At 42.2% G+C, this 25,321-nt stretch overlaps 6 protein-coding genes across 10 annotated transcripts; 1 reads left to right on the forward strand and 5 right to left on the reverse strand.

Moving 5' to 3' along the window:
• Positions 1 to 1,652: 1,652 nt before the first annotated feature.
• On the forward strand, positions 1,653 to 6,260 carry LOC135635606 (rac-like GTP-binding protein 5). The gene is made up of 7 exons (XM_065146800.1): positions 1,653 to 2,048; positions 3,946 to 4,033; positions 4,149 to 4,258; positions 4,353 to 4,416; positions 5,225 to 5,289; positions 5,510 to 5,575; positions 5,784 to 6,260. The coding sequence occupies exons 1-7, from the start codon at positions 1,950 to 1,952 to the stop codon at positions 5,886 to 5,888; spliced, it is 597 nt and encodes a 198-aa protein (XP_065002872.1). The 5' UTR covers positions 1,653 to 1,949; the 3' UTR covers positions 5,889 to 6,260.
• Positions 6,261 to 8,919: 2,659 nt separating this feature from the next.
• LOC135634630 (bZIP transcription factor 27-like) lies at positions 8,920 to 10,232 on the reverse strand. Of its 2 annotated transcripts, XM_065145075.1 has the most exons (3): positions 9,471 to 10,225; positions 9,316 to 9,393; positions 8,920 to 9,225 (listed from the first exon to the last, which is right to left on the reverse strand). In XM_065145075.1, exons 1-3 carry the CDS (start codon positions 10,077 to 10,079, stop codon positions 9,154 to 9,156), a joined length of 759 nt encoding a protein of 252 aa, XP_065001147.1. In that variant the 5' UTR covers positions 10,080 to 10,225; the 3' UTR covers positions 8,920 to 9,153. The 2 variants fall into 2 exon arrangements, with proteins under 2 accessions (XP_065001147.1, XP_065001146.1); XM_065145074.1 differs by having other exon boundaries at positions 8,920 to 9,393; positions 9,471 to 10,232.
• A 228-nt stretch (positions 10,233 to 10,460) lies between these two features.
• LOC135636309 (expansin-A1-like) lies at positions 10,461 to 12,282 on the reverse strand. The gene is made up of 3 exons (XM_065147974.1): positions 11,625 to 12,282; positions 11,235 to 11,556; positions 10,461 to 11,145 (listed from the first exon to the last, which is right to left on the reverse strand). The coding sequence occupies exons 1-3, from the start codon at positions 11,770 to 11,772 to the stop codon at positions 10,836 to 10,838; spliced, it is 780 nt and encodes a 259-aa protein (XP_065004046.1). The 5' UTR covers positions 11,773 to 12,282; the 3' UTR covers positions 10,461 to 10,835.
• Positions 12,283 to 13,058: 776 nt separating this feature from the next.
• LOC135635604 (uncharacterized) lies at positions 13,059 to 15,067 on the reverse strand. Of its 2 annotated transcripts, XM_065146799.1 has the most exons (4): positions 14,758 to 15,066; positions 14,479 to 14,663; positions 13,724 to 13,775; positions 13,060 to 13,641 (listed from the first exon to the last, which is right to left on the reverse strand). In XM_065146799.1, exons 2-4 carry the CDS (start codon positions 14,637 to 14,639, stop codon positions 13,453 to 13,455), a joined length of 402 nt encoding a protein of 133 aa, XP_065002871.1. In that variant the 5' UTR covers positions 14,640 to 14,663; positions 14,758 to 15,066; the 3' UTR covers positions 13,060 to 13,452. The 2 variants fall into 2 exon arrangements, with proteins under 2 accessions (XP_065002870.1, XP_065002871.1); XM_065146798.1 differs by having other exon boundaries at positions 13,059 to 13,641; positions 14,479 to 15,067.
• Positions 15,068 to 17,088: 2,021 nt separating this feature from the next.
• Positions 17,089 to 24,251, reverse strand: LOC103977223 (24-methylenesterol C-methyltransferase 2). 3 transcript variants are annotated; one of them, XM_065149471.1, is made up of 8 exons: positions 24,135 to 24,251; positions 23,496 to 23,665; positions 20,371 to 20,449; positions 20,170 to 20,268; positions 19,977 to 20,110; positions 19,712 to 19,893; positions 19,460 to 19,610; positions 17,089 to 18,555 (listed from the first exon to the last, which is right to left on the reverse strand). In XM_065149471.1, the coding sequence occupies exon 8, from the start codon at positions 18,437 to 18,439 to the stop codon at positions 17,345 to 17,347; it is 1,095 nt and encodes a 364-aa protein (XP_065005543.1). In that variant the 5' UTR covers positions 18,440 to 18,555; positions 19,460 to 19,610; positions 19,712 to 19,893; positions 19,977 to 20,110; positions 20,170 to 20,268; positions 20,371 to 20,449; positions 23,496 to 23,665; positions 24,135 to 24,251; the 3' UTR covers positions 17,089 to 17,344. The 3 variants fall into 3 exon arrangements, with proteins under 3 accessions (XP_065005543.1, XP_009390955.2, XP_018684657.2); XM_009392680.3 differs by having other exon boundaries at positions 19,712 to 20,110; XM_018829112.2 differs by having other exon boundaries at positions 17,089 to 18,481; positions 19,712 to 20,268.
• A 333-nt stretch (positions 24,252 to 24,584) lies between these two features.
• On the reverse strand, positions 24,585 to 25,321 carry LOC103977920 (protein IQ-DOMAIN 20-like). The gene is made up of 2 exons (XM_009393581.3): positions 24,958 to 25,321; positions 24,585 to 24,873 (listed from the first exon to the last, which is right to left on the reverse strand). The coding sequence occupies exons 1-2, from the start codon at positions 25,207 to 25,209 to the stop codon at positions 24,694 to 24,696; spliced, it is 432 nt and encodes a 143-aa protein (XP_009391856.2). The 5' UTR covers positions 25,210 to 25,321; the 3' UTR covers positions 24,585 to 24,693.

A 25,321-nucleotide genomic window follows, 5' to 3' on the forward strand; every position in this document is an offset into this window, starting at 1 on the left:
GAGACGTAAATATTCTGAAATAGTTCCATGTGGATTAAGAATAGAAAAAATATCTTAAGATTTACATTCGTGGCTACTATTAAAACAAAGAACTTTAATCATATGAAAAAAAATAAAGTTTTAATTATTAAAAATATATATATCAAATTCAATATTATATTATATTAAATAAAATTAATTATATTATATTATGTAAGTGTATATATTTTGTTGAGAATTGAGAATTGATAGATGAGAGGGCAAGATGAGTATGATGGATTATTTACCATATTTCAATATATATATATATATATATATATATATATATATATATATATATATATATATATATAACAAATATCTTTATTATTATTGTTTAAATTTTATGTTTAATTTTTATGAAATAACGTTGGAACTTTGTCTACTAAAATCAACTATATTTTTAATTTTTTATTAAATCGATCAAGCTTTGTGTTCCAACTTAGGTTAAATTCAGTTGATAAAGTAAATAAACATATAACTATTTAATTACAGCCAAATCTAAGAGTAGATTTTACGATGCATACTGTGGAAATCAATATATGTACAAAAGTGATGGCGAGAAAGTTATTATTTCAAATCATGCATGCATCGAATTAATCGTATCAAGTGAATATAATATAATATAATATATGACTGTTTGACTCATAATTAACACACAAAAAAATCATTTTTAATCTTCCGAAAAGAAGCATAGTTATGAAAATTAACCCAACCATCGACATGGACAAGTCCATAGGTCAAATGATCATATGAACAAAAAAATAATATAACAACACAATATAAATAATTTAAATCTTAACTCACAAATTTTATTTTTGATATATAATTATTCTCTTCCAATATTTATTTATTTTCACATTTTTAATTCTTCCTCCTCCTCCTTAACCGTCTTTTTCTTCTTATCGTCACCACGGTGGTCCTAAGTGGGCCTTCGCCATCCCTCACCTCAAATAGATCGACCACACTGCAGTGACGGCACGTCCACGGTGGTGGAATACGGGAGCAACGAATGTGAGCCCAAATAGTCTACGAATTCTGATCACCAGATTTAGACCGGTCGAGAGCTCGATTTTTCGATTGGACCGGCCACGGCCACCAACCCCGACCTGTCTTGCTTTACCGTGCGTGGCGCGGATTACCTCTGCCGTTGAAGACTCGATTCAGCTTGTGCTACGAAAGAAAAACGCCGTCGAATCGCAGGTCCCACTTTTTCGGTCCATTTAGGGCGCTCGGAGTCCTCGAACCGTGGGCTGGGGGGCGCACGCGATCTGTTCCCGGTCAGAAAAAGCGAGTAAAAAAGAGGTAAGGAATCGCGGACCTTTTTCTTTAGCTTTTCCATCAAGGAATAAAGACGAGAGGGCGGGAATAAAGGGCGGGGCGCTACGTGGGTGCATTATTGGCCTTTGATTTGGTTTCGTCGGAGTAGTTTACCGTTCACGCAACCACCGTAGCGTCTTATCGCTGTGCGTTAGCTGTCGCAGGCGACCATTCGTACGGATTCACTCGTCGCTTTCCCCAACTCGTACTATTTTATGGCTCTCTTGTCCGCACAGTTCGTCCCATGCGAGCCATCCGCACCGTGAAGCCGCTCCCACCACGGCGACGCGTGGATCGGTTTCCGAATCTTGATGCGTGATCGCTGCTTAATAGCGACCCGGAAGATTCCCCCATCTCGCCGCCTCTCTCTCCCTCTCCGATTTGGTCGTAGATCTCGTGGATCGGCTCTGACACTGGTGCTCGCCCTCCTTCCCGGTCGATCGACGAGGTGCTTCGAGGGGCGGGGTGATGAATGTGAGGCGGTCTGCGGGGGATCTTTGATGTGCAGCGGTGGAAGATCGTGAGTGAGGAGGCGGGAGGGGGGAGGTGCGAGGGGAGAAGGAAGGGTTTTGGGGTGATTTGTGGGCGGGAAGAGGAGATCCGAGGAGGAGATGAGCGCGTCGAGGTTTATAAAGTGCGTGACGGTCGGAGATGGCGCGGTCGGGAAGACCTGCATGCTGATTTCCTACACCAGCAACACGTTCCCCACGGTGAGTTGAGGAATCTCGACAACTCTTTGATGGTCTTGTGATGGCGATGATGGTAGAGCTAATGTTGTAGGATTTACGGCGGGATGGGTCTCGAAGATTGGGTGTTCGATTGTGTTCTCAGTATGTTTAGCGGGACTCTGTTGCTCTTGGAAAGAAATACATGCAAATTTAGGCCCTTTTCTAGTAGAAAATACCTAGTAAATTTTTTTGAGAACAATTGTAGGGAAAAAGTATTTAGTCAAAAGATGCAACTGTTCGTAGAGCTGTTTATTATAAGTTAGCCCCAAATGATGGAAAATCTCTTCTTGTTTTTTTTTTTGTTATGATTTTTTTTTCCTGTCATAGGTTACTGTTAATCAAGCAATTTTCAAACTAAATTATTTTGAGAAGGAAGAAAATGAAGGGAAAGTTCAGGAACATTCTGTTTTCCATTTATTGTGGAAAAGCTTGAGGCGAGACATCCATCTGTCTTACTTCAATATATCTAAGTTCTTTGAAATGATGCAAGGCATACAGCAAAACTAAAAAGAGAAAACAAAGATAGGAAAAGGAACATTAGTAGTAGAGATAGTAAAGAATCAACTATATTTAGATTTTCCACATTTCAAACTCCTGCATTGCCAGCATAAGCAAAACGTTCTCTAATCTGATACCGTGTTTAATATGGAAAGTTTCTTTCCTTCCATACGAACACAGATCTGGCTGCTAGTTGCAGAAATCAATTGCTTGTCTGATTTGATTTCTTCTTTCCCTTTCAAGCATATTACTACAAAAGCAGAATTTCATTCCTACTGCGGCTTAAAGTCATGTCTTCATATGCAAATTTAGTTGATGAGTGTGGCTTTTTAGGGTATTTTTGTTGTAGCAAATCATTTCTTTAATTCTGAGGGAAACAGATAATAATAGTGTCATAGTCATAGTTTTACTGATCAAAGAAATAATTTACATTAAGATATGCATGTGTTTTTGGATTCAAGGAAGATAGCAACGAGAAATTTCATCATAACCATTATATTACAAAAACCTTTCTTATTTAAAATGTCTTCAAATTGAGGTTTGGGCTAAATTCTCCTTAAGGATAATTTTGCTGTTAGTTTGTCTGTATGAGGATTAACTGTGACCACTATAATAGACTTATCTGCAACCATAGATTGATTTTGTTTAATCTTGTAAATCTCAGCCAAATTTTATTCTTCTTTTGAATCTTGAAGAAGCTTTGTCTTTGGCATATGTTATCTTAGCGATATTCATCAGTACAACCATCGATCAAAACCAATTTTGTTGAATATTTAATGCTGCAATTTCTTCCTCTGTATAACCTTAGCTATTCATATTCTCCTAGGAGATTGAGATCATATGCTGGATAAACTATGCTCAGTATTCTTGACACCTTGTCACATTATATTTTTCTTTATACCCGATCCATATTTTTGTTAAAAAAAGGCTTTAATAGATTAAATGATGAATGATAACTTGGTTTTACTTGGGTTTTTAGTTTTTCTACCTGTTGTATTATATTGTTTTAGGTATTTGATGTTTCCACAAGTTAGGGAGGCACATGCAGAATGGAGTTGTGAACTGCAGTTTGCTATGTGTTGGACATATTATGGGGTTTTTTTTTCTGTTGATAGTTGGAAAAGTCACTTGCTGCTGTTAAGAGAAATATGTGGTGTTATCTTGTGTGCTGAAAATGTGATAGATACTTCATTTCCTGCAGTGCCATGTTTGGCTGAGATTTTGTCTTCTTTTTGTGTGCGAAATTATCTTCTATGTTACTGGCAATTTGATGCCTTTCCAAAGCCATGATCATTTTTACTCGACCAGCAATCTCTCTCTTGGAATTTTGGTTTCATGTCATTTTTCATAAGAATACTGATTACTCATATGTATGAGACAGGACTATGTGCCTACTGTTTTCGACAATTTCAGTGCAAATGTCGTGGTAGATGGTAGCACTGTTAACCTAGGTCTATGGGATACAGCAGGTAAGTGCAACCCTTCCATTGATATTCAACTGCTTCGTGTTTATATATCTTTCCCATACTTCCTAATTCCTATATGCTTTCATCCACAATCATGTATGATGTTCTAATGGAGCAGGCCAGGAAGATTACAATAGACTAAGACCTTTGAGCTATCGTGGAGCTGACGTTTTTCTTCTTGCCTTCTCCCTGATTAGTAAGGCCAGCTACGAAAATGTTGCTAAGAAGGTTCTGAAGCTTTTATTTCATCTCATACAGTCATGATTCCTATCTCAATATTTGTCCTGATCATGTACTATTTGCTTTTGTTGTTCTTTTTTAGTGGATTCCTGAACTGAGGCATTATGCCCCAGGGGTTCCTATAATTCTCGTTGGAACAAAACTTGGTAAGTTCTTTTCCTGATTCCTTAAATAGTCTTTCTCTTTAACGCGAACTGGGGTAGCCTTCAGAATCTTTCTGTAACTAGTTATTATAATTATATTGTTGAAAATTTTCATATACAATAATATATATATATATATATATATATATATATATATATATATATATTTGTTTAATTCTCTAGTCATGTGGTTATGTATTGTACTCTTTAGTTCTGATGTGCCTGTATGTCTGTATCATGTCATATCAGTTTGCATACATGTTTCAAAGGTGACAACACTAGAAAGCCTACTTCTGTCCTAAAACATCTAATTTGTTTTCCATTTTGGCAATGTACATGGATCTTATTTTCATGCCTAATACAACTAAGCATATGAAGTCTACGATCCATTTGTTGATCCACTCTCTAGATCTTGGGCAATCAACAGCCCTCTGATTCTTTTCCTTACCAGACAAAAGTTTCCTAGCTAAACGGTATGATGGATGAGATAGGAAGTGGATCCTCAAAAAATCCTTATTTGGCTCATATCTTGTGCTGTTATCTGACATATCGACGATGTTCTTGTCTCGTCTGTAGAATATGTAATGCTAAGTGGAAAAGATTCTTTCTGATTCATGGTTATTCTCTCTCTTTGTGAATCTGGTATTGATGATGATCTTGTCTCGTCTGTAGAATATGTAATGCTAACTGGAAAAGATTGTTTCTGATTCATAGTTAATTCTCTCTCGTTGTAAATCTTGTAGAATCTTATGTATTCTTAAATATTTGTCACAATTCGACATTTTCTAAATAGCTGAAGCATTGTACACAGATCTTCGGGATGACAAGCAGTTTTTTATTGATCACCCCGGTGCTATGCCAATCTCCACTGCTCAGGTTAGTAATTTGCAATAAATGCACAGCTGGATTCTTGTCCCAGATACGACTTCTTTATAAGTCATCCTTTTTCTATGTTGCGTATTAGATTGTTTTGTTTATGTGTCTCAGATATGACTTCTTCATAAGTACTGCTTATTAGATTGTTTTGTTTATGTGTCTCAGATATGACTTCTTCATAAGTACTGCTTATTAGATTGTTTTGTTTATGTGTCTCAAGGGGGAAGAGCTGAGGAAGCTAATCGGAGCTGCTGCTTACATCGAGTGTAGTTCAAAGACGCAGCAAGTATGTTCATTTTCAATTGTGGCAATTTCTGAGTTACATGCATTACTCTTTTTTTTTAAGGAAGACATTTCCGTTACATTAAACAATATATAAAACGTTCGTACATTAGCTCAAACTTGAGACCCATTACCTGTGTGACAATACACTAACCACTAGGATGTAAAATGTCTGATGTTATTTACTCATGTGAAAGCATTTTGGTATGCAGAATGTCAAAGCTGTTTTTGATACAGCCATTAAAGTTGTACTTCAGCCACCAAAGCAAAGGAGGAAGAAGAAGAGAAAGACACAGAACACCTGTTCCATTTTGTGAAGGGAATAAGCAAGAGGAGATGAACGAGGAACCACCAGCTATCATTGTCGTATCGCATTGCTTTGTCAAAGGAATTAGCTCGTGTTGTACAGTTTGCTGATCGCCCTAGTGAGAGCTATATGAACCTATCAGGTGATTTGTTAAATTGTCATTTGGATCTCTTTGGTGCTATGATTCTGTCAGTACTGCACGACTACGTAAGGTGTTCTTCACTCTTTATGATGCTTGTGTAAAGGCAGGGGGGCTTCTATGGTCTATATAAACTGTTTGACCAGAAGTTCTATGTGGTAATTGTTGTACCTTAATCTGTATCTCACTGGCAAGATTTTCTAAACTTTGATAGTTGCATCTTTTAGCAACATTTGTGCAGAAGCATCTCAAAGTAGGTTATTCTGCTGTCAATTTGATGTGTGCAACTTACTCCAAATCACTCAGAGCTACGAATATGCTGTTGATAACATATTTGTTGTTAATGTCAGTATAAGAACCCAGAAAATGTATAATAATGAATCAGGTTAGGAATCCGTATATGATGATAAATAGCTTTGACTCCTCTCAAGCTTTTAGGAAAAGGAGTTTGGCAGGGAATACAAACAGAGATTAAGCTTCGATGTTTTCATGGGTACTTGAAGAACGATGGATCGAAGAAAAAGGGTTCTTTTTCTTGCTCATGGATTTCAGCTGATGTTGACAAAAGAGTGGAAGAAAGAGAGGTGGTTGGAGGAAGAACACAGCATTCATGACCAACAGCTTCTTCTTAGTTTCCTACCCCTTCTCCTCTCCACTGTAGCGGTTGTTCACGTTACTGTGGCTGTGTGCGCACTCAGTGCACTGCGAGGGGAGAGTAATAGGCAGGATAAAGGAATCAGGTTGGGACTTCTAGACATAGATTTCATCAACTATATTAACTTCATCAATAATATTTTCCATTAAAATTCATTATATCCAACTTGTGCAAGTTCAAAATGATGAATAGAAGCAATTTTCAAGTAAATGATTGTATTTGTTGTTGAAAACAAGGTTAAATCATTAAATCATCACATACACTATAGTTCTTTTCTTTTAATTTTGTTTTGCCTCACTTTTTTTTTTTAATGAACCCTTACTTTAATATCATATTGAAATTTTATGAATCAAATCGATATGAAATTAAATAAAAATTTAAGTCAAGAGTTTAAGATTACTAAATGGTGGATCAAAACTTTCCATCATTAGTAAAATAGAAGTATTCCTTACTTCTTTTTTTTTCATCTCTTCACATATGAATATCATATTAATACCAATCTTGTGTTTTGAGAATATCATATCCTATTGATATCACTCTCGCTTCATAGTGTTTTGATAATGTTATATCCTATTGACATCGCTCTCGATGTTACAATTTCAACTTCACTCCCTTATCCCTAACTGAGTTGCTTTCTCTATTTTATATTATTTTTTTCATACATTATTATTTTTATTATTGATGTTAAAATGTTTTTAAGTATTCTTTATGATTATTAGTAAAAATCATGCCCTGATCGTATATTCATTGATTTATTATTGGCATCATATTTAATTTTCTCACATAATAACTAATTTGGAGTTTCTTTACTATTGTGATAACATAATCTCCCTACGATTTTCTTGTCCTAATTTTATACCCAAAAGTATTTGTAATTCGCAATGCGAACGTAATCCAATGGATCGGAGAGCGATCGATATCAAAAACACAGGAAAGAAGCTTCATAGAATGTTAGTATGACACAAAGTAAACCGAATCAGTGGATAGAGGATATCTTTATGCTGTTGCAGCCATAAAGAGAGCATTAAAAGCTCACTTGTTCTTCCCATAGAGCCTCTTCTGATGGACTCATTTCAACAACACAATTACAATATTAAATATCTCCTCAGCCGCATTGGACTGACCCATCCAAGTTCTCTAATTGAGAGCAATGTTAAGTTTAATTTGCTCACTCATACTTCACTTCTACAGCGGGTCTGATCTAAGTTATTGATCAAAATATTTCAACTAAAATTAATAATAATATACTAATCAAATTCTTATAAGTCAATCTTAATCTTATCCAATTTTGATGATCGATAATATTACAAACAAAATCATCTCCACAAGTAAAATTATAAAGTGTAAAATATAAAAATATAAAAGATATCATCAATGTAACTAGTCTAATCGACTTAAGCTCTTTGATATTGAATCCCGTGAATTTTTTTTTTTTGTATCATTTTAGTTATTTCATCGAAAAAGAGTTGTTTGTTTGAACATTTCAAGTAAATTTAGTGAGATCACAGTTACTAGAAAGACTAGCATTTGGAACCCATCACAATAAAAACAAACCTAACTAGATAAGGTTGGATAAGGGAGTGATGAGTAAATAAGATGTAGAATGTCCCAAGACAGAATAATGCCACCTCTCATATTGAGTGAGTGAAGATTGAGACTTGCCCTTTTTTCCTTCGTTATTATGTTGAAGGAGTGATGCAACTTTCCATCTTACTCTTCTCAATTGTCACTCCAAAGCGACTCCACTGAAGCAATCAACATTACCACCACACCAAAAGGATACAACCAAACAAAAATGTTGTATAATATTTTTGAGCTAAACTCGCAACCACGATAAAGCTTTCATACATAAAGTGTTGTGCCAACCATGATGAGGCCTCATGTGAATGTGAAGGAAAGCTATTGTTTTACCTGTGTTGGGGAGGTGGAAACTGTACACACACTGAGAGAGAGAGAGAGAGAGAGAGAGAGAGAGAGAAAGAGAGAGGACAATAGGGACCTGTGAGTTGATGATGGCCTTTTAACAGTCCCACGAAGCCAATGGAGGAAGGGACGTGACGTCCCATCACTCCATGGCTTGTCATGGCTTTTCCAGGCAACGTACAGTCCTCACTCCTAAACCGGAGCAGCTTCCCCAAACCCTAGACTGGTGCCATCCATTGCTCATCGTCTCTCTCCTTGAGGCCTCAATCATGGTTAACATCCTTATATAGATAGATATACATAGAGAGAGAGCAACATGGCGAGTAGGGGGGTGACTTCCCTTGAACAGGTATATGTATCATGTATACCATTTCTGCACAAAATTCCGTAGCCTATCTATATATCATACAAATCATTCGACCTTGTTGCAGAAGAAGGGGGCAAGGTGGATATATAGGGAGGAGAGGATCGCAAAGGCATACAGACATACGTACGTACATACATACATACTTACTGTAGACAGCCCACATGCGCTGCCATGCATCCTGTGCTGCTTCCTCAAAATGGTGCGGTTGAGCTCCTCTGCAGTGCCTTCCTTTTGGGATGCTTGGCGGCCATTGCCGAACGTAGCTGCCCACAATACCAACCAATGAAAGAGAACATTGACCATGACATTATTCCCGCACAGAAATGACAACTACATAGGTGTGTGTGTGTCACCTCTTCGAGCTCTTTCCTTAGCCTGGAGTTCTCCTCCAACAGATGAGCCACCTCCAGCTCCAGCTCGTTCATGTAAGCCTGCCACCGAGGTGGATATCTCGTGGGTCAGAGATAAGCAACTTAAGCAAACGGATCCAAGGACGAGGGGGAAATGCCTGTTTCCGGGCGCGGGAACGGGCGGCAGACTCCCGGTTCTTGATCATGCGCTTGTGCCGGCGGTCGCAGCTGGCGGAGGGGTTCTCCGACACGGCCTCCTTGGAGCAGAAGGAGAAGAGGCCGATGGGCGACGGGGGGCGGCGCATGTTGCCGGAGAAAGCAGGGGAGATGAAGGAGGCGTTGTAACCGCTGGAGCTGGAGTTGGCGTGGGCGTCGGACCCCATCGGTTGGATCTCCAGGGTGGGGCTTAAGCTCAGCTGGGTCAGAGGCGTGGTGGAGGACCGCGGCCGCGGCACGTCGTCCGGGGGGACGGCGTGAGGCCTGTTCAAGGGCCCGGCTAGGAAGTCCTGGAGCATCGTGGCCCGGAAGGAAGGGGAGGTGGCGGGGGAGTGTCGCTGGTGGTGGTTCATAGGTGTGAGCTGCCTCTCCTGGTGGTGGAGGCTGCAGAGGCTGATGTCCCTCCACACCTCCTCCATGGTCCTCCTCTTCGGTGTTCGCGGGAGGAGGGTGGAGGTGGTGGAGGAAGGCGATGTTCTCGAGGAAGAGGAGGAGGATGCCGCTCTGTTGTTACTGCTTCCATGGTGGTTGTCTTGCTCCGGAGGCCACATGACCAAAGCTCTGAAACATGGCAGGAGGCGGAGAGCTATGGGGAAGAGAAATTAAGTCTTTATGCACTCTGTCGGTCTGTCCTGCTGATGTGAAATGACTCATGACGTCGAGCCTCATTGCGGCCCAACTTGGCCCCTAATTGTAATTATTTCTAATTCCAGTAGGCTCAACTTGGCCCCTAATTGTAATTATTTCTAATTCCAGTGGGCCCAACTTGGCTCACTGGTCTCTAATTCCAGCATACGTCACACGTTAATTATATATACATATGTTTCGTTCTATCAACACATCGATTCCGAGACGAAATCCATAGAACACGACGACTTTGGTATCGTTTGTGTTGAGGGGTCACCAGCAATGCACGGGATTGAGATAGCGACTGAGGCAGACAACCACCATAAATTATGAACAACCAGCACTGTTGATACCTATCATACTTGCTATTTCGTCTGAACAAAGGAACAGAGACTTCATCTTCTCCATCGGCTTCCTTCCTTTTTCTTCTTGTCAATGATGTCTGGATCAGTACTGTTTACTAAACCACACTTTAGTTTATTAGCTTCGCGTGAAGCAATTGTACAAGTTGACATTTCATCAAACAGGTTTAACCCGTGGCCAACTCCTTATCATACATCGGAAGGGCGTAGCAACTGTTGAGTCAAACAGACCCTTCAGGATGGCGGGCAACGCAAGGAAGGTAATAACACGCCTCTGCTAACATGCATCCTAAACCTTTTGGAGGTCTTACGGGAGAGCTAAGAGAACTGCAGAGAGCAGGTGAAGGTTTGGCCGAAGGCCCAGTCCGGTGGGGCGGCGTCCGGGAAGACGAGGGTCTGCCCGTCGCCGGTGGTGACGCGGAAGGAGAGGGATTGGCTGTTTAGATAGGCATTCGACTGCCAGTTTGCTCCCCAGTTCCTCGACATGGCCATCCACCCGGTGTTCGACCCTTTGATGGACATGGACTGGATCGACCCGCCGCCTCCCACGTTTGTTACCAGGACGAGCTCGAAGTAGTCGCGCCCGTTGATGGTGAACCTCACTCCTCCCTGCTTCACGCATGGAACCCTACGGATCACCACATTCCGTCAGCGAAACATAGACAAGCAAAAAGGATACGCCAAGAAGCAGCAGCAATGAGGCTTTTGCTGCACTACCTCTGGTACAGCACCGGAACGATTCCGCCGCGGTAGATGCCGATCTTCTCCCACGCCGGCTGCGCCATATCGAAGTGCTGCCGCGGGGGGTTGCACCACCCGCCGTCGTCGTTGGGGAGGGCGTAGTTTGGCGGGCAGAAGTTGGTGGCGGTGATGGTCACCGAAGTGCCTTGCAGACACCACCGGGGATCCGTCTGGTAGTCGCACATGATCCTGTAACACTGCCCGCACGCATCCCCGTCGTCGAAGAGCGCCGTGCTCAGCGCTGCAGTGTCCGTCCCGTAGCCGGTGGAGTATAAATTGCCATAGCCGCAAGCCCCACCTGAAGCAGACCACCCATTGAGATCCAACCAAAGGAAACAACGAAGCAGCTGGATGCTTAAAGCTTACCCATCGTCCCAGAGGCGTCACTCCCTCCATAAAATGTTGCGGAAGCTGCAGTCCACCCAGGCGATGCAGAACCCTCGACGTCGGCGGACATGAAGAAGGACGAGACCAGCAAGACCAACAGTCCTGCGCAGAAAGCCGACGTCTCCATCCCAAGCTATCCGATCAAGGCAGGAAGAGATACTAGACTTCAAGGAAGAAGAGATCGATCCACGCTCGACGGTGTGAAGGACACTGGCTTGCTTGCTGCTGGTTAAATAGTTGCTGGGGAAGGAGGCAGCTTTGGAGTCAGAGCTCGAACATGCATGTTGCTGCAGCTGCCTGCAACCACTTAGCCCTTAACTTGCGGATGCGTGGCGATAGTCTAAGCTTCTCGACCGACTTCTCATTCATCTCTAAGATTCTGCAACTTGGATCTGAGGCAGTATTCTTTTCGTCGAAGGCCAAACATATGTGTCTCACATGGTCAGTGTAACTACTATACAATAGTTTTGGCAGGTTGGGGGATCGTTTCGATCTCTCTCTCTCTCTCTCTCTCTCTCTCTCTTCCTGCATTGATTTCTTTCGGAGATGAGCTCCGAACAACACGCCTTAATTTAAGCTAGATGGTCGGAGATGGAGGCCTACAAGGACTGTTGCCCGGAGGCAAGAAATGGGGCATCTCAACTCCTTACGAGACATGTTTGACACCAATCACCGCGACTGAACAGTAGTGAACACCAGATAACAATGGCCTGTGTGATGCAACACTTGAGCGGATCAGGTTTGTTTCTCGATATATACTTCTCCTCTTCTTCTTCTTTCTTTCTTTCTCTTTCCCTTCTTTGTGTTGCTCTGGTTTGTGTTAGTTTAGTTGGCTCTGCTCAGGTTCTTTCTACTCGATGGAGAAGAGGGGAAGAACAACAACCAAAATGCAGCCGACTGATCTGCCAAAATAGCATCCCATCCAAATATACTGAGATATCATAGAAGAAAGCAGAACATTAATGGCCACTGCCACATGATGACCATTAATGTTCACAAGGGATTATATGGGTGTATCAGGAATCTTTTGATCACATGATCATAAGGGAATATATATGGGTGACCCATCTAATTTCAAGTTCCCAAGAACAGAGCTCGTACGAAAACTAATGAAATATGGCCGACTGCCAATCACATGAGTTCTATGTTTTGGCCATATGATAGTGATGGTTTTAGTCAGAAGAAACAGTAAGTTCATGAGGTTTTAATGTTCAGTGTGTGCAAATCACATGATTGCTCCAATCATAATATAACTATGTGCAAGTCACATGGTTGGTTCATGGCAGGCATCTAATAGTCCAAATAATACAAGATCATTCATCCAATATTTCCATCTCATTCATCAGTACAAGAAGATATTCTTGGTGACATGAACATACTGCACATGAAATAGACAGTCTGAAGGATTACCATCCACTGAAAGTTTGTATTACCATATGCATCTTGTGGTAATTAAGCAGACTGATTACAAGGACCATTACTGAGCTCACATTCATGTAATTCTTTTTGATCCATTCAATGGTTAGCATTTCAGGTTCGATAAATACAATACGTCGATCCCGTAAAAACTTCAAAGTAAAAAAAAAAAAATAATGAAAAATGAAAACTTTATCGAACCTGCCATGTACATATTACAGAGATCCTGGCCCAGCTATAAAATGGAAACTAAAGGAGAAGAAGATATGATACATTTGCAAGTTACTTGTGATGATGGTTGTCTCACTTCTAAAACCCTAGGATTTGATTGGTTGATCTCTGAGAGGCTCTTCCTCCAAGTCCAAGTTGTTTCTTGTGCTACTTTAACACATCATATTGGAGGTGCTGAGCTGAAGCCATACCTATTAGACAACTTACTCAGTGTCAATGGTGAGAGTATCTCTGTCTGCTGAACAAATTGCACATCATGAATCAAAGGGTTATCCAATCTTCTTGGAGGAGACCCACAGTAGCAAGAAGGTGGACATCCTGTGCTGATAGATTCTCTTCCTTCGTCATTCTACACCAAATCAAACATTGCAATCAGCTTGGTAAAAAGATAACAACATGCGAAATATGCAAATTGTCTTGAGAATTACTACCTTTCTTGATATCATGTCCAGGACTTGGCTGCTCCCCTGATGGCTTGCATGACTGGATGAGTGAAGCAGCATGAAACAACATTTATCACAATCATTGTTCATATAGAAACGCAGTTCTACATGAGCATTACTACATCATATACCAAATACAGGTTTCTCACAGTTTCTGAAGGTAAACAATTTTGCGAGAAAAATGGTAGGTAAACACAGTCAGAGTTTGTGCACAACTTTCCTTGCATTACAAATCTCAGAAATCCTTATGAAGCAATAACTATTTTGAAAGAAAATGCATACTCTAGAAGGAATATGGTTCTTGTAACACAATCACAGGAAATGTCTTAGGGGGGTATGAAGGTATCAGACCCAATGGTAAATTCAATCACTAGAACTGCATATGCTGCATCAGTTTATCGATCTTCAAGTTCCTTCGAGGCCAAGATTCTGAGACTAAGAATGTGTTTACTGCGATGATGTGAAGCTATCAATTTTTTGTTTGTTTGTCATAGAACAGTATAAAAGTACATATATTGCTCTCAGAGGCAAATCATCAAAAGGCAGGTGTGCATGAAGTATATTGGTTTCATTCACTCCATATCATCACTATCAGCAATAATCTACAACGTCGCGAATGCATTTAGTATATGCAGCACTGTGAAGCATTGTAAGCTAAAACACAAAGAGCACGAAGCTTTTCAAGCACCCAATGCATGTATAGGGTGTAGGAAGAGTAACAGAGGAAGACGCAGGAGGAGCACCTGTGCTTACAGCTAAGAGGGAAGAGGAACTCCGGCGCGGCCGCTTCAGGCCTGCGAGGCCTGGGGCACGCCGGGGGCTCATAATCGCCATGAACAATCCTTGCATCGGCCAACTCCGCCTTGACGCCGGCGCAATTGTAGGACGCTGCATTGCGGTGCATCTCCCTCGGCTTCTCCTCTATCCTCTGTGGTGGGAATACGGTGGCAGCATTCAAACACCTCAACGGGAAGCCACATAGAATCGAAGGGACGAATAAATAAGTGGACAGTAAACACCACCTCGCATCGACAGCTATAAATACGCAATGGAGCGAGAGAACGTGGGCTTCTCTCCTTGTCCCTGGGAAGAGGAGAGACGAAGAGGGAGTTTCTCCGCCGCCCTCGGGTCCATCCATTTATCACGTCACCCGGTCCTCGAGTTGATGGTAGTGGACGAGATGAAACCAAAGACAAGAAGCTTACCAGAAAGAAAGTTTCTCCCTTCCTATCTCCCCATGACTCCGTCACGTCAACTGCCTTGCTGTCTTTGTTAGGACGTGATCGAGTCTAACTACACACACTTTAAGGTGTTTTTGTCTTAGACGTATATTAATATAAAAAAAACATTTTTATTTTTATTTTATTATTTTAGGATAAAGGTAAAATATAATTTTATATTTTATATTTTGATCGAACTAAACTAGAATTATAATATTTTCTTAGAATAAAGAATCCTTCCTCCTGAAGAAAAAAATTTAGTAATTAAAATTTAATTCTTTTTTAAATATCTTATGAAAGAAAATAAAAATATGTATAATATTTTGGTGTTATTAAGTTTCTCTTTGAATTATACTGAGAGGATGATCTATAGAATTTTTAGAAAATATAAAAAATAAAATAAAATCTTCAAGATTTAGATGAGAGGTTGTATAAGGGGATTATATATAATTGGAGAGTCTTATAAATGATCTTTCATGATAATAGAAATTAATTTTATCTGTAGATTAGATTTTTTTTTTTTTTTTTTTTTTATGTTATGTTGTATGCTCTTATTTGGTGAGAGAAAAGCTGTGTTTTGAACACAGGTGAAATAGAAACAGAAAGTGGATGGAGGTGAGGAGGAAGTGTGTCGACCTTAAAGAGTGTCGATTAGATGAGCATCTTTGACCTAAGAAGAGCCTCGTCCTTTGATGATGAGATCAGGAGATGTGCTTTTGAACCTGTTTTGAGAACTTGCAATTCGGAATACAATTCCCACACAACACAAGAAACCACTAGGCATGGAAGCAGTCGTAGCAGCAGCTTTACAGCCACTGTCATATGCGTAAGAAGAGATGATGGGCGGTTTAGGCCAAGCCTATTCCGGTATACTCTGCAGCTCCGGCCGCCACCGGCTCCGACACTGACCCGCCTCGGCTCTCTTCATGTGCCTGCTCCGGAGGGAACGCAGCAGCTGCTGCTCCAAGCTCGACGACGCCGACGGCGGATGGCTGGCAGTGTAGCTCCGACCCTGCTGCATCGCCGCCACCATCTGCCTCAGCTGCTTCTTGGTCATCACGATCTTGACCCGGACAGCGCCGCTCTCGTCGTCTCGCCCGACGACGCTCCCCGGCCGAGCCTTCTCGTTCATGAGCACCCCAGCTCTTCTCGATGCTGGGTTCGCCGTCGTCACCTCGGCCATCTCTTTCTGCCATGATCGAGCGGGTTTCCGTTTATATAAGCAAGAAAGGCCAGCTCAAATCTATCTGTATCCTTGAGAGGAATCGGAGACAGCGTAGGCTGTTCTGTGACGGTGACGGAGAATAGGACGAACACGGCGGCCCTACGTCACATGTCTCACAGTAGTGAGAATGATCCATAGCGTGCGCGTTCCTTACAAGATTTGCCGTGGCCGTTAGGTTGGCTCATGGGACAGACAGTCCACATTCACCGTGGTCTCTCCATAATCGTACAGGTTAGATTAGATGTTGTGGTCTCTTCTCTACCTCTGTTCCGTACATTACTTCATAACTGTAATAATCTACACTGATGCTGTGATAGATGAGAAGCAGATGGGCGGCAAGAGTACATCGCTTAACGCGGAAAAGTACTAACATGATGAGGTCGTCAGCGTGACAAAGCAATGTCGCGGATACATATGCAGTGCATGCTCGGTCAAATTCATCGTGGATTCATACGGAATCTATTCAACTAACCAGCTCCTTCGCTCAAGTTGGTGTGGACACGGATCGCGATCTCGCCGCAAGGAGACCCGCCACCGACTCGGCTCACATGCGAGTGCCGGCACGCGGCGTGAGGGAGGGCACGTGAATCATCGTCTTGCTCGGTTAGTGCGAGAGACGACATGGCACGTCGACCTTACCCGGTAAGTGGGAGTCCACTCCATTCTCGAAAGGAAGTGCTCGTGATGTGGATTAGTCCACTTCATTATCGAAAGGAAGTGCTCGTGATGTGGATTGCACGTGAGTGAATTCTAGTGCAGCTTTTGGATCTAATTGAACTCAGCTGTTGGGTTGTCAGCAGCTCTGACAACGCCTAACCCCACCACGTGTCCTCTCACTCACTCTCTGCATCATCTCTGCGTTCAACATGTACCGTACGGGAAGAGTAGAACAACACAAACAACAAAAGGAATGGAAATGGGGAGAAAAATGCGAACAATTAATGCGAAGCAAATCATGAGAAGTGAAAGTTAGAGATACAGATTGGAAGGCAATGAAATGAGAAATGAACTAAAGAACAGAGCTTGAAGGAAAAAGAAGATGCCAAGGCAGGAAATTGAACCAAAAAACAGAACTTGAACTAAAGCTTGCACTTCAAAGACAACGCAGCAACTCTAACCTCTTTTGTGTTCACCCTCCCCCGGTGGAATCTGGAGGAAGATTGATTAATTAGGAGTGACGAGGGGCTTCCGGCATAGGATCATGTGCATGGGGGTGAAGATTCCGGTCTCGCCGCCGTCGCTGAGGTGGCGGGCCGTCTCGTAGAGCATTTCGTGCACCTCCACCACGCCCTTTGGGGCGACGCGCAGCGCGGTGAGGGCGGAAACGAGCAGGTGGTTGCGCCAGTAGGCAATTCGCCCCATCTTGAGGCGCGTCCACCAGGATCCGGCCGGGAGCAGCGCCAGGTCACGATCCTCCACCACCTCGAAGCCCACCTGCCGCGCCACCGCCGCGACCTCGTGCTGCGCACGGAGCCCCGGGAGGGCGTTCCCCGCCTCGATCCCGCGGATGGTCTCGACGTGGCGCGGGTCGTCCTCCCGGTACAGCGCGGTGGTGACCCACTCGTAGGATACGTAGAGGGCGCCGGGCTTCAGCACCCGGAAGACCTCGCGGTAGACGTCCTCGAGGCGGGGGGCGTGGCAGGTGGCCTCGATGGAGTAGGCGCCATCGAAGGAGGCGTCGGCGAAGGGCATCTCGAGGAAGTTGCCGCAGATGACCTCGCATCGGTCGTGGAGGCCGGCCTTGCGGTTGTGGGCGCGGGCGCGAGCGACCTGGTACTCGTTGATGGTGATGCCGACGACGTGGGCGCCGGAGTGAGCAGCGATGGCGCGCATGGGCCCGCCGACGCCACAGCCGACGTCGACGACGCGCTGGCCAGGGCGGGTGGCGATGAGGTCAGCGGCGCGCTCCTCGTGGAGGCGGGTCGCTTCGCGATGGGAGCGGCCGGGAAGGGAAGGGGAGAAATGGAAGGACTGGCCCCAGCCCCACTCGTAGATGTCGGTGACGAGGTTGTAGAAGGTATCGACAAAGACGGGGACTTTGTCGCCATCGGAGGCGGCGGCGATGTCCTCCTTTGGGCGGCGGAAGAAAGACCAGTACTGCTTGTACTTGTCCTGCACTTTGTCTCGCGTGATTGATCCCATCTTCAGGTTCACCGCCCGCTTACCCTTCACCTCCGCCGCCCCCATCACCCACACGAACCAGTAAATCACCGCCGCCCCCACCACAGCCGCCGTCCACATCGCCGTCGACACCTCCATCGCCTCCCTGCCCTTTCCTTGCTCCTTTCGTCACTTTGTTTCCTTGGCAAAAGTGGTGGAAGGCACAGAGCGACAATAAGGCACAGGAGAGGCGATATAAGAAATCAAGATTGGGTCTGTCCAAACAGAGATGGATCTGGTAAGAAGACCCGCCGGAACAGTTTAACGACAGAAAGGAAAAGCTAAGTCATGGCAACAGTAACATAATTATCTGGAGGTTATTTATGCGATCAGTCGGCACGCAATCAGTCTATTAAATCCCAAACCAATGCAGCAATTTCCAAATAACCCAACGAGGAGCCCACCACCACCACCACCAATGCTACAAGGCCACGATGATCCCCCCTTTCCATCTCACATCCTGGGCTTACAGATATTTTCCTCACGTGGTAGGGCCCATCAGCCTTTTCCAACCCTTTTCCTTACCTTTCATGATCGCCCATGGTTGATTTAAACCCACTTCTACCACGTCTAACCCACATCTACCATGTCCAATAATTCACTCAATACCTAGTTAGCTACATTCCAGCAAAAGAGATTTATATGCATATTTAAACATAGATCGGCAAAATGCAAAAGCGTGCTTAAATACAATCAGGAAATAAACAAACTTAAGAAAACTGATCCAACGAACTTCCAATTTAGAGGGCTTATTTTAAGGGCTACGCATTTATCTCTGGATATCTTCCCATGAACTAATCTAATGCTACATATACCTTGGTGCAACTGGACATGTTGCTTGAATAATATTCAAATGATGTTTTATACTATAATGAGATCAGTATCAAATATGTTTGGAGCAATTTCAAAATAAATGAGACGATCATGAATCACATAATGTGATTGGATGCCTGGTAAAAGTAAGATTGACCTTTGTTCGTGGCCAGCTTTCTGTAGAGGAATGCCAGCATTTCTGGCGCATTGTTTTTGTTATACTATGAGCTAGCATCCAACTAAGTGAACGAAGGAAAATACTTGGGCATTATAAAATTGAAGCATATTTCGAGATACGTGATGTACCTGAGTCCAATTGCAGCGTGACTCCCATAATAATTGTTTGGAAGAATAAGTACAGGCATATGCCGTCACAAAGCGAAACACCCCATCACGTTCTTCTGGGAAAGCTGTTTTCTTGTTATTATTTAACTTGCAGAATCATTATCACCTTCACCTTCAACAACCAAATATTCAGACACACCTTAAATTACAAATTCAATCATTATAAGCAATTCAGCAATCAAAACTGATATAACATGGTGGTGGATTACATACCTTTAGTTCAGCTTCCAGGCTAGGAATTCCTTCCTCTTTTGGTGGACTATGTCAGTTTGATTTAGACACTAATCGTACTTGAGATATATGCAACCACTCTTCACTGCACTTGTGCAGTGAGTACAACATTGGATCCAAATCCTACGCAATAGCAGTCCATCGACCCAACCGAGTCACATGATCTAATGGTCAAGCAAGCAGGAAATAGATAGTATATAAACTGCCTAAGGAAGCAGAAGCGAGTTCAATGACAGACATTCTTTACCAGTCAAGACAGTCCATATCCAGCGCTATGGTTCAACAATTGGACATGGAGGCTAATCGGACTACAGGGTTACACCACAATTGGTCGAGAAACACGCATAGCAGTGGTTCGACAATTAAGTCACAATTGGTCACCTGAGAAACAATGGCACTCAGTTCCATATAACACTGACAAACTTTTATAAACAACAGACCTTTCCCTCCGTTGAGAAGTGATTCTCAAGTTCCCTACTGTGACTCTACTGTACAGGTCTGTCATGTAGAGTGTATTTCCAGGATTTGCTGCATTGTTCCTGTTAGATCATCGTATCTTACTATTGGAATCTGAAAAAGGATTATTCACATGGAAACTCTATATTAACTGTACTTTGAATGGTAAAGCTAAATAATGTTACCTGTCACAGATTCTTGACCAAGATCGAGATCTGTGAATAGGTGCTGATACCCCTAGATGACCTACGCCCATAACGTTCTCTGTTAAAGAAGAGAATCACAAGTGTCTAAACAGTTCATTAAGAGCCAAAAAGTAAAATTCTAGGCTTAGTAATAAGTAGGCTCAGTTATTAGTAAATGACTTATTGTTTAGAACATCAAATCAGTAGTCCAAAGAGAACTTGCAAATTCCAAGTCTTGATGACAGGTTCAATAGCAACAAAAATGTTAAAACAGGAGAAACATACGAGAAGACTGGGCAATTTATCAATTTAAATAGACATATAAATTTAAATCATCAATTAACTGTATCAAGAATTATAGAACAAAGTAACAATTATTTGCACCAACATAATATTTTATTCACTAAAACAAATATGCAGCACAGCTCACATGTAGTCAACATAAAAAGCATAAAATGTTCATAATATGATGACAAAAAATATATGGATGGTTTTGCAACCAGCACACCTGAAGTTCTCTCTCTCTCTTTCTTTTTTCTCTCACACCTGAAACTCCAACTAACCCTCCCCATGCCCCCCTTTCTTTCTTCCATGCACGTCTCGACCTCTTTTCCTAACTCTGCATTCTCTTCCGCACACTTTTGACTTTTAATACTAAGGCCATGTCTAGGTCTCTCAAAATAAAAGAATCTGAATTAGCAGTTTATTTTCTGCCTATGTGTCACGGACTTAGCTGGAATTATCTAAGTCGTGAGGCACCCTTGCGATCAAAACACGAACTTAGCTTTAGTTGCCTAAGACGTGATGCACTCTTGCACCAACTTCTCAGACTTAGTTAGGATTGCCTAAGTCATGAGGCGCCCTTGCGACATATGCGTCCGCAAAGGGTCAACCTAGTTGTAACCTCGTACAGGTCCCGAAGGACCGGTAAAACAAAAAGTTGATTAGATTGAAAACGAGCAATGGACAAGTCCCGATGTCTCATAAAGAGGGAAGTTTTACAAGCAATTTAGCAAGCACATTGTGTGCATAGGAGAAAAAAGAGGAAGGAGAAAAACAAGAACTTTAGAAAGTAGAATGAACAGTTGCAAGTCCACAAACAACTGCTCACCGGGTGCCGGGTGCGAAGGTAAGTTCCCGTCATGTCAATGTGCAAACTTGTGAAGATTTTTCAATGCCCAACAATATACCGTAGCCCCATCTAGCCCTGTGCCACCCAGGGGGTTCCAGGGTGTTGAGATGACTGACGTTTTGGGTGCTGCAACAGGCTGCAGAAAACAGCCCGCGACACATGAAAACAGAGCCATTTTGAGGCTTTTTGGCTCGGCGTGGTGAGCGGTCGCACTGTAGCGTTGCAACCTGTTCGAACATGTATTTTTACAAGCAAAACACACAAAACCAAGGCAAAACAAGCTGTCATGTCTCTGTTCAAGCATGCAAAAACGACGAACGGTTCGTCGAACGAAGTTGTTGCGAGTGCGCGACGACCGTTCGTGACATGTATCAATTAAAATTCATCAAAGAGAAAATCAGAGAAACTAAAATGAGGTTAAACTTAAAGTATTGATGGAACAACTACTGAAAAACGAGCCCTAATTTTTCTATGAGAACGAAAAACAATGGAACACAGGTCTATGCAGCACATTTTTATTTATTTCCAATAGTATAGCAAAGTGATGAAGCATATTGTAGAACCTACAAACTTAGGAGAAAGTATGCCTAGACCTTCATCTATTGTTCTATTGGACAACTGAGGGGGGGAAAACATAATAAAGTCCACATACTAATTAAAAAATACAAGGACCTTAGTTAACTTTTGTCTGTAGGCCAATACCTAATCAATATTTCACGATGAAGACAACTTGGATCAAGTGGTCCAATCAAGCCATTCAAGGACTTGGCATTGGCAAATCATGAAATCTTAAAGATGACAAGTCTTCATAACCATAACAAACAATCAGGAGGATATGATATTGCATGATAAAAGATTGAATGATGCAACTCAAAATTCAAAAGTCTAATTAGCATTTAACTTGAGTACAATAATTGTTAGACCAAGATTTTGTATCTTTAAATGATTTAGGGATGAATTTTAGCCCTCTCTACTCATTACATCATGAAGTTTACGTATCATATTTCCAAGTTTAATTCTTACCTTTATTTATGGTGTTGGTTGGTTTGGAAGAGTCTGTAAGCCACTAACTATCAAGTTCTAAAAGACTTAAATAGCTCATTAGGTAAGATTTTAAGAGACACAAATTAATACTTTTAGAGTCTTCTTACTATTGGAAAAAAGATCTCATAAGCTTATATAAAGGCTAATCATCTTGACATAAAAAAGTTGTTGTAAGAAAGATATGGGTAATGAACTCTAAGATTTATCGGTCGCTTGTCCATAATTACGTCCTCTTTCCATTTACTGCTATTTCTATTGACCTTTTCACCCTGCTTCTCACCTCTCTTCCTTCCATAGCCTTTTTACTACGGCACACACTTTTAGCATCTTGCTACCCCATGTCATATTACAACTGTTATGAGCTCGCATAAAGCAGAAAACAATTATGTTATGAGTCAACACTGAAGCCATTATCCATAGGAGAGATGAGGTCCTATGATTGTATCATGACTCCTACATTTGTTCATTCTTGTGCAATCTCAACTACATCAAACCTTAAATGGTTAAAGAATTTTCAATATTTAAAAGAACATATATGACCTGCAATCTTATCCATTATTAACTAATATGAAGATAAAGTATGTTACAGAAAATATGTATGTATAACATTAAAGATTAAGTGATGATGTTCCTAATGAAATGATTTTGATACTTCTTCAAATCTTCTCTGCAGACTAATGATCATCCTAAATGATACATGGTTATTCACAATTTAATCATCAAGAACAGCATATGGGGAATTGAAGACTCTTATTATCTGCATAATTGGAAGGAGTATGATAGTATTTTACTAGGATACAAACATCTAGGTTTCAGAAACAAAAGGATGAAGTCTCTAATTAACCTACAATGTGAAATTAACAAACCAAAGCCATAGGAAACAGCCACAAATAAATACCAAATAAAAATAACCTAAGCATGGTATCAAATACCACGACAGGTACCATACCAGTTCAGTACCATACTGGTTCATCAGTGTATTGAAGGCAACATACTGGTCGAATAAGATTCCATACAAGTGACAGAAAAAGTATTCAGAACCTTGAACCTCACATTGTGGGTCCAACATTCTGTCCAATGCCAAGAAGATCTACCTAAAGATTATAATATCCAATGAACCTGCCATAGATAAATCCACTCATAAGAATACAATTTACTGATTCATCTCAAAGAAAGTAAAGCAATTAGTCTCACACAAGCATCATGAACGGAAAAAACGATCAACAAGCAGTTAAAGCTGCTTTGTGCTAATGTGAACCGATAGGATTGAACAAAGCAGCATTGTGAACAGAACTTTGTAGAAATCCTCCTTCCAATCGCATGATTTTCTTCTAAGCTCATAGAATATAAAGATCAAACAGATGATTGACTAGATTGCCAAAGGAATACAAAAGACCTCACGTAAAGCCTTATGAATCTGGTACGTCTCCGACCAACATGCAAATCAGAAACTAGGGTTCTGTTCCGATTTGCGGAATTAAATGGGTGGAAACAACGACAAAGGCAAAAAAAGAGAACGATCAAAAAGGATAAAGAGGCTCAAAAGGGAAATCGAGAAGTGGAGCTGCAAAGGGATCTAGGTTTCTACCTCCTGCGCCGAATATGCACCTCGAGACGAAAAAGAGAGGAAGAGTCACGCAGGGGAAGGAGAGAAGGGGAAACCAGAAGGAAAAAGAGAGGAGTGAGGGTGGACGACGAACGATTCGGTCATCTTCGCAGCGACCCGTACATATCGAAAACCGACATAATCGCGAGAGCTTATAAACGCCCGTTTTTAATCCGACATTGATATTGTACCGTTTTAATGATAGATATATACACCGTTATAATAGCCATATACCAACTCTTCATCCTGTGTTCAGAACAATAGAGAGTATATATCATGAAATATATTACAAATAATTTAGCTGATTTTTATCGACACGAAATATTTTTGAAGGAAATAATAATTATTGTTTGAATCTTAATTTTGTTCCAACCTTAAATTAAATCATACAAATAAGAAAAAAAAAATCAAAGAATACTAAATCCATTTTTATTGCAAGAGCGCTAACCGTCCAAATAACACATTACAGATCTCAAAGGCTTTCTCAGATCAATCATCGACGAGCACTCACTATCTTCCATTCTCATCAACGAACCCTCGGCTACGGGCGCTCGACCTCTCCAGATCTGCCGCGAAGCTGCCTCGCTCGCACCCGGACCTGCAACCGCACCAGCGCTTGCATGCAGTGGACGGCAACTCGCGCCTGCCGCCTCACGCACGCCCCCCGGACCACCGCCTGCAGCCTCACCAGGCTCTTCAGTGCACGGAACGCCCGCCGCGCCTGCTCACGCGAACTCGAAGACAACACGGTATCATCAACCGCACAAAACGAATTCCAAACCAAGGAAGAAGAAACAGTGTCTACCAAATGACCCCTGAAGTGTGCTTGGATTGTGATGGCCGCCGAGTTCTCTCTCGAGGAAGCTTCTTCTTTGTACACCACGATATCGCCATGAGTAATTCTGGTGGCGGAGGCGGGATCACCTTCTTCCGCTATCATCGGATTGTAGATGGTGGTGTTGTTCTTGATAGCGTCGAGGTCGGCGGCCGACGTGCAGGAGGAGGATCGGATGAGCGAGCGGCGGACTGCGTTAAGCCATCGCCATGCCCTGGCCATTTCACCGGCAGCGCTTGCTGGGTTTTGGCTGTGGGTGAACCGATGGAGCTGCAGAAGGCAAGTAAAGGCTTGAAGGGCAAAGATGTGCTTTCATGTAATGGTAGGTTGGAGT

The sequence above is a fragment of the Musa acuminata genome, chromosome BXJ3-4, assembly GCF_036884655.1.
Source record: "Musa acuminata AAA Group cultivar baxijiao chromosome BXJ3-4, Cavendish_Baxijiao_AAA, whole genome shotgun sequence".
NCBI classification, from domain to species: Eukaryota; Viridiplantae; Streptophyta; class Magnoliopsida; order Zingiberales; family Musaceae; genus Musa; species Musa acuminata.

Bases quoted from the DNA above. Each gene is read 5' to 3' on its own strand.
- LOC135635606 (XM_065146800.1), top strand. From the start codon at position 1,950: ATGAGCGCGTCGAGGTTTATAAAGTGCGTGACGGTCGGAGATGGCGCG. The intron at 2,049-3,945 runs GTGAGTTGAGGA...TGTATGAGACAG, and splicing joins CCAGCAACACGTTCCCCACG to GACTATGTGCCTACTGTTTT. The intron at 5,290-5,509 runs GTTAGTAATTTG...ATGTGTCTCAAG, and splicing joins TGCCAATCTCCACTGCTCAG to GGGGAAGAGCTGAGGAAGCT.
- LOC135634630 (XM_065145074.1), bottom strand. From the start codon at position 10,079: ATGTGGCCTCCGGAGCAAGACAACCACCATGGAAGCAGTAACAACAGA. The intron at 9,394-9,470 runs GCATTTCCCCCT...CCTCGGTGGCAG, and splicing joins GTTCCCGCGCCCGGAAACAG to GCTTACATGAACGAGCTGGA.
- LOC135636309 (XM_065147974.1), bottom strand. From the start codon at position 11,772: ATGGAGACGTCGGCTTTCTGCGCAGGACTGTTGGTCTTGCTGGTCTCG. The intron at 11,557-11,624 runs GTAAGCTTTAAG...GGTCTGCTTCAG, and splicing joins TGACGCCTCTGGGACGATGG to GTGGGGCTTGCGGCTATGGC. The intron at 11,146-11,234 runs GTAGTGCAGCAA...GGTGATCCGTAG, and splicing joins GTTCCGGTGCTGTACCAGAG to GGTTCCATGCGTGAAGCAGG.
- LOC135635604 (XM_065146798.1), bottom strand. From the start codon at position 14,873: ATGGATGGACCCGAGGGCGGCGGAGAAACTCCCTCTTCGTCTCTCCTC. The intron at 13,776-14,478 runs GTGCTCCTCCTG...TCACTCATCCAG, and splicing joins CCTCTTAGCTGTAAGCACAG to TCATGCAAGCCATCAGGGGA. The intron at 13,642-13,723 runs GTAGTAATTCTC...GATTTGGTGTAG, and splicing joins TGGACATGATATCAAGAAAG to AATGACGAAGGAAGAGAATC.
- LOC103977223 (XM_065149471.1), bottom strand. From the start codon at position 18,439: ATGGAGGTGTCGACGGCGATGTGGACGGCGGCTGTGGTGGGGGCGGCG.
- LOC103977920 (XM_009393581.3), bottom strand. From the start codon at position 25,209: ATGGCCAGGGCATGGCGATGGCTTAACGCAGTCCGCCGCTCGCTCATC. The intron at 24,874-24,957 runs GTAGACACTGTT...TCGCGTGAGCAG, and splicing joins CACACTTCAGGGGTCATTTG to GCGCGGCGGGCGTTCCGTGC.